Source organism: Rhagoletis zephyria, unplaced genomic scaffold, assembly GCF_001687245.7.
Source record: "Rhagoletis zephyria isolate East Lansing unplaced genomic scaffold, Rhagoletis_zephyria_1.1 Rzeph_scaffold_25267, whole genome shotgun sequence".
NCBI lineage: Eukaryota > Metazoa > Arthropoda > Insecta > Diptera > Tephritidae > Rhagoletis > Rhagoletis zephyria.
Window position 1 is genome coordinate 1 of NW_016182325.1, and position 5,008 is coordinate 5,008.

At 51.1% G+C, this 5,008-nt stretch overlaps 1 protein-coding gene across 1 annotated transcript; it reads right to left on the reverse strand.

Annotated features, from left to right (window-relative positions):
• Nucleotides 1–8: 8 nt before the first annotated feature.
• On the reverse strand, nt 9–1,899 carry LOC108382111 (pyruvate kinase-like; the record flags this gene model as incomplete). The annotated part of the gene is made up of 5 exons (XM_017638510.1): nt 1,657–1,899; nt 1,459–1,593; nt 678–1,404; nt 540–613; nt 9–362 (listed from the first exon to the last, which is right to left on the reverse strand). Coding segments are annotated over exons 1-5 (1,533 nt in total), but the record flags the coding sequence as incomplete, so codon positions are not given.
• Nucleotides 1,900–5,008: the final 3,109 nt, after the last annotated feature.

Below are 5,008 nucleotides of genomic sequence, written 5' to 3' on the forward strand. Positions count from 1 at the left end.
GTCATCACCACCACCGGATCGCCCGCCTTGATGAAGCCTCGACGACGGCCAAAGTCGAGCGCAAAGTTAACTCGCACGTCAATGTCCGCCGTCCAGTCAGACTGCGCCCCGTGGGGGTACCAGATGGGCAGAATGCCTCGGTGCAGGTGCGCCTGTCGGGTGGCCTTGGTGTAGCGGGAGACGGCGATGATCGGACAGCGAGGTCGGAAGCGGGCGGTGATGTGCGCCGACTTGCCAGTGGTCGTCAGGACGATGATCGCAGCGGCGGCGCACTTCAGCGAGGCGTTCACCGCGGCGATGCAGGTGGCAGTGGTTGGGTCCACCGGGACTGTCGCCTTTGTGGTCAGCTCGATGAACAGATTCTGAGGGGAGGTACAAAGTAAGTTTTAGTTTTTTAAGGAATCACAGCAATCACACTTACCCTCGANCGGATCCACTGGCACTGTCGCCTTCGTGGTCAACTCGATAAACAGATTCTGAAAGGAGGTACAAAGTAAGTTTTAGTTTTAAATAATAAAAAATACTGAAATTAAACTTACCCTCGAGTGAATGGCCGCCTCTGCCTCCAGACTGATGGCGCTCATCATCTTCACAGACTCGATTGGGTACTCGCCTAAGCACAGAAACAATGATTATGGTTTTTTGTTTTGAAGCAAACAACTTTTTTTTCAACTCACCTTTGGCCGTCTCTCCGCTGAGCATGACACAGTCGCTGCCGTCGAGAATGGCATTAGCCACGTCGCTCACCTCTGCCCTGGTCGGCCGCGGTTTGAGGCACATCGATTCGAGCATGTGCGTGGCGCAGATCACCGGCTTTCCCGCCATGTTGCACTTGGCGATCATCATCTTCTGCGCCAGGAGCACCTTCTGCGGGGCAATCTCAATGCCCAGGTCGCCTCTGGCCACCATGATGCCGTCTGACTCGCGAATGATCTCGTCGATGTTCTTCACGCCCTCGTGGTTCTCCACCTTTGAGATGATCTTGATGGAGGGGTCGCCGTTGTCGGCGAGCAACTGGCGAATCTCCTGCACGGCGGCACCGTTGCGGATAAAGCTAGCAAAAACCATGTCGACGCCCTCGGCGATGCCGAAAAGTAGGTCGGACTTGTCCTTTTCGGAAAGTGCCGGCAGATCCACCGCCGTGCCGGGCAAGTTGACGCCCTTGTTTGAGCCCACCGAGCCGCCGTTTTCCACCTCACACTGCAGCGTGTCGCCTTCAATGGCGCGCACCTTCACCGAGATGAGGCCGTCATCGATGAAAACCTGTGAGCCGACTTTCACCACCTTGACGATGTTCGCATAGTCGACGTAGAGGACTTTGGCGGTGCAGCGCTCTTTGAAGTCCTCGTTGGTGGTCAGCAGAATCGGGTCGCCCTTCTTCAGGTCAACAGTCGCTGTTCGCCCCTGTGAGAACAATTTATGAGTAATGGGGACTACAAAAACTAACAGAGCACTTACACTCTCGAGAACACCGGTGCGAATTTCCGGTCCTTTGGTATCTAGGGCGATGGCCACTGGCCAGTTCTGCATGCCCTGCTGCTCGCTGACCACATCCACGGCTCGGTGAATGTTGGCAATGGTCTCCTTGTGGTACTGGTGAATTGCAAAAACAGTTATGATTACTTATTGGATCAGAAAAAGATTGTTATGTGTTACCTCATGCGTTCCATGACTAAAGTTCAGCCGGGCAATGTTCATGCCGCAGTTGATCATGTTGATCAGCGTGGGCACATCGCGAGAGGCCGGCCCAATGGTGCAGATGATGCCGGTCAGTCGCTCAAAAGCGACCTCAGTGTCAATGTCCAGCAGACTGAGGTGGTCCAGCGTGTTCGCCGCCACCGATTCCCGCCGGTGCTTGGGAATGCGCGGCGGGAGGAGACTTGAAGAAGAATCGGACATGATGCAATCGGGGTATTTGAAGAAAGGGCAAAGACGGGTGGATTGGTGGATATCACTAGTGGGGACTTGACTGACTGGAGCGGTTACCTAATAATGACACTTCTTTAAAGTGTACAGAAGACACTCTTCACTGGCTTCACTAGATTTGCTGTTGAGCGGTAAAAGTCACCTTCTCTCTCTTTCTCTTTACGATCACCTTCACTCAGGTGTGTTCACAGTCACTCAGTTGCCGTGCAGTTGCATAAACCACCTGTTGTAGGCTGCTGTGCGTCTGTCTGTTCGAGGTGTAGTTTGCTGCTGCTGCTGTTCAAACGAGGAAACGAAGGGAGAGTGGTGGTGGTGGTCTTGATAGTGGCGGCGGTGGAAAACTGACAAACATACGCAAAGATACGACGGAGAGATAGACACACGAACTGACTGACTGACTGAGTGCAGCGTATGGGTAGAGCTAGTGAAACAAAATTGAAGGCCACCATGTGCTTGTGCTGTGCAGAAGCTTCATCGCTTCAGTTCGGTTCAGTTCAGCCGACGACATCTAGCGAGCTGGCTGCCAGGCAGAAAAAAATTCTGAGGGTGCGTCTGCTTCCTGGATTGAAGCATGATTGGCGGCAAAAAGTAAGAAGTGCACATTCTGGAACACTGTGGCGTTCGATGAAGGACACCTTGGAGAAGCGAGAACATTGGTGCAAACGAGTGCATCTGTCTGTTTGTCTGCGTGCCCCTGCAGCAGCCTTCTACAGCTCAATTGGCAATTGAGAGAGGAAAGGATGGATGGATAGATGGGAATGAGTGGGGAGATCGAAACAACAATCGATCACTTGACGAGTGCCACTCTGTTGCCACCTTAGCACCCAACTCAAACACTAACTTTTCTCTCTCTTTCTTTCTCATGCAGCCACTTATCCGCTACTCTGCTCATTCAATCAATGGCAATCCTTTCATTGCTTTTGCCTTCTTATTCCACCGTCTCAATGTTCTTTCTCTCTATCCACAGGCGGTCTGCCGTACATTTCAGCCAAACAATCAGACAAACAAGCAGGCAGGCAAACATGCACACCAGTATGGAAAGCTTTTCTCCTCTCCACCGGATGTGGCTCGTCAAAATCAATAATGCTCGAGCGTGGCAGATTTATAGTGAAATGGAGAAAGAGAGGGAGATTGGCAGATTGTTGCTGCTGCTGTACAAGAAAGGAAACGGTCTCGTGTGTTGTGTTGTGTGCATGTTTATACGTGTTGTACATTGCCATTGAGGTGATGGTGGTGGTCGCCATTGCCGTAGCTATTTCATGGGAAAGAACGCAGTGCAAAATCTCCACTAAATATAGTGAATTTGTTGCAAAAAAAAGAGGGAAGAAGGCAAGAGACAATGGCGGTAGTTAATTCAAAATAGCTCAATACTTTTTTCCAATGAGACAAAATCACAGCTAGCAAACTGTGTGTGGCGCACTTTTTTTGCATCAACCATACTGAACTTTTTTGTGCTGTTGATGACTTTAAAGTGAACTGTACAGGCGGTTTCAGAAAAGCAGCAAAAAGGACATTTCTGTTGCTTGTCTGCTTGTTTCCCTCGTTTATGATGCTGGAGAGCACAATTTAAAGCTCAGTACTTCAATTTGCATCCACACATCTAGGAGAGCACTCACTCAATCCTTCTTCCCCTGTGTCTGTCGACTCTTTTCAATTAGGCAGTCGCCGCCGACGACGACAACGATGGCGACGATACGTGTGTGCTACGCAATAAAAGTGCTGCAGCATTGTGCACTCCAGTCTGGCGGTGGACACAATGGCGGGCAGGACACAATGCACTGCAGTCAAGACCAGCACATCTTCCACAGCAGCAGCAGCAGCTTGTCCACTGACTCATGATCACTGGCGGCTACTGTTGCTGCAGCACTGACTGATGATGATGCCGATGCTGCTGCTGCTGCTGATGTCCTCAAAATGGAGTGCTGGCACATCCACTGCTGTGCACAGCCAAGATTGGCGAACCATTTACCGGCGTTTAGGGTGGAGGCTGGTGAAAGGCTGCTGCTGTTGCTGCTGCTGCCTGAAAGCTGAGACGATATTACAGTGTCTTCCAAACGTGACGGCACCACCACCACCACCAGTGCTAGTTAAGCAGCACTTGGATAAAAAGGGGTCGAAGGGAGAAAGAGAGAGAAAGAGAGAAAGAGGGCTGATTGTGTCCGAATGTCATGGTCCGCAAGATGGTGCCCGTCTGCCTGTGCACTGAACACACTGCCACCGACGGCCATTTCTAGACCATCTGATCTTGCCCAACTGGTTATTGTTGTTGATGATGGTGCTACCCTCTCTGCTCCACAGCTGTCGCACTTGGGTAGTATGTAGTCGAAGTTGTGCTCCACTCTTCTACTCCTCTATTATGCAGTCGATTATGGGCAAGTGGGCACACACACAGAGAGACTGAGGAGACTAAGTGTGTGCACTGCTTTGGCGGCAACTGCTGCTGTTTCTGCCTGTGCAATGGATCCTGTCGATTAGTTAGCCTACTTCTGTCCCGTTAACCCTACTCCTGCAACTCCTGCTGCCGCCCGGTAGTGCCGCATACCTGTCGATAATTGAGCCTCNGATCTTGCCCAACTGGTTATTGTTGTTGATGATGGTGCTACCCTCTCTGCTCCACAGCTGTCGCACTTGGGTAGTACGAAGTTGTGCTCCACTCTTCTACTCCTCTATTATGCAGTCGATTATGGGCAAGTGGGCACACACACAGAGAGACAGTGGAGACTAAGTGTGTGCACTGCTTTGGCGGTAACTGCTGCTGTTTCTGCCTGTGCAATGGATCCTGTCGATTAGTTAGCCTACTTCTGTCCCGTTAACCCTACTCCTGCAACTCCTGCTGCCGCCCGGTAGTGCCGCATACCTGTCGATAATTGAGCCTCTGCTCTGACTGACTGGCTGACTAACAGGCAGGCAGCAGCTAGTGCAAGGAAGGCACTGCACTGCAGACGCTCACATTTCGCCGCTTAATTATTGTAATCGACCAGAGCCAGTTATGCAATGTCGACTGCTGTTGTTGATGCTGCAAAAATATAATCATAATCATATAATAATGCCGTTGCTGCTGCTGCTGCTGCTGAAATATTAA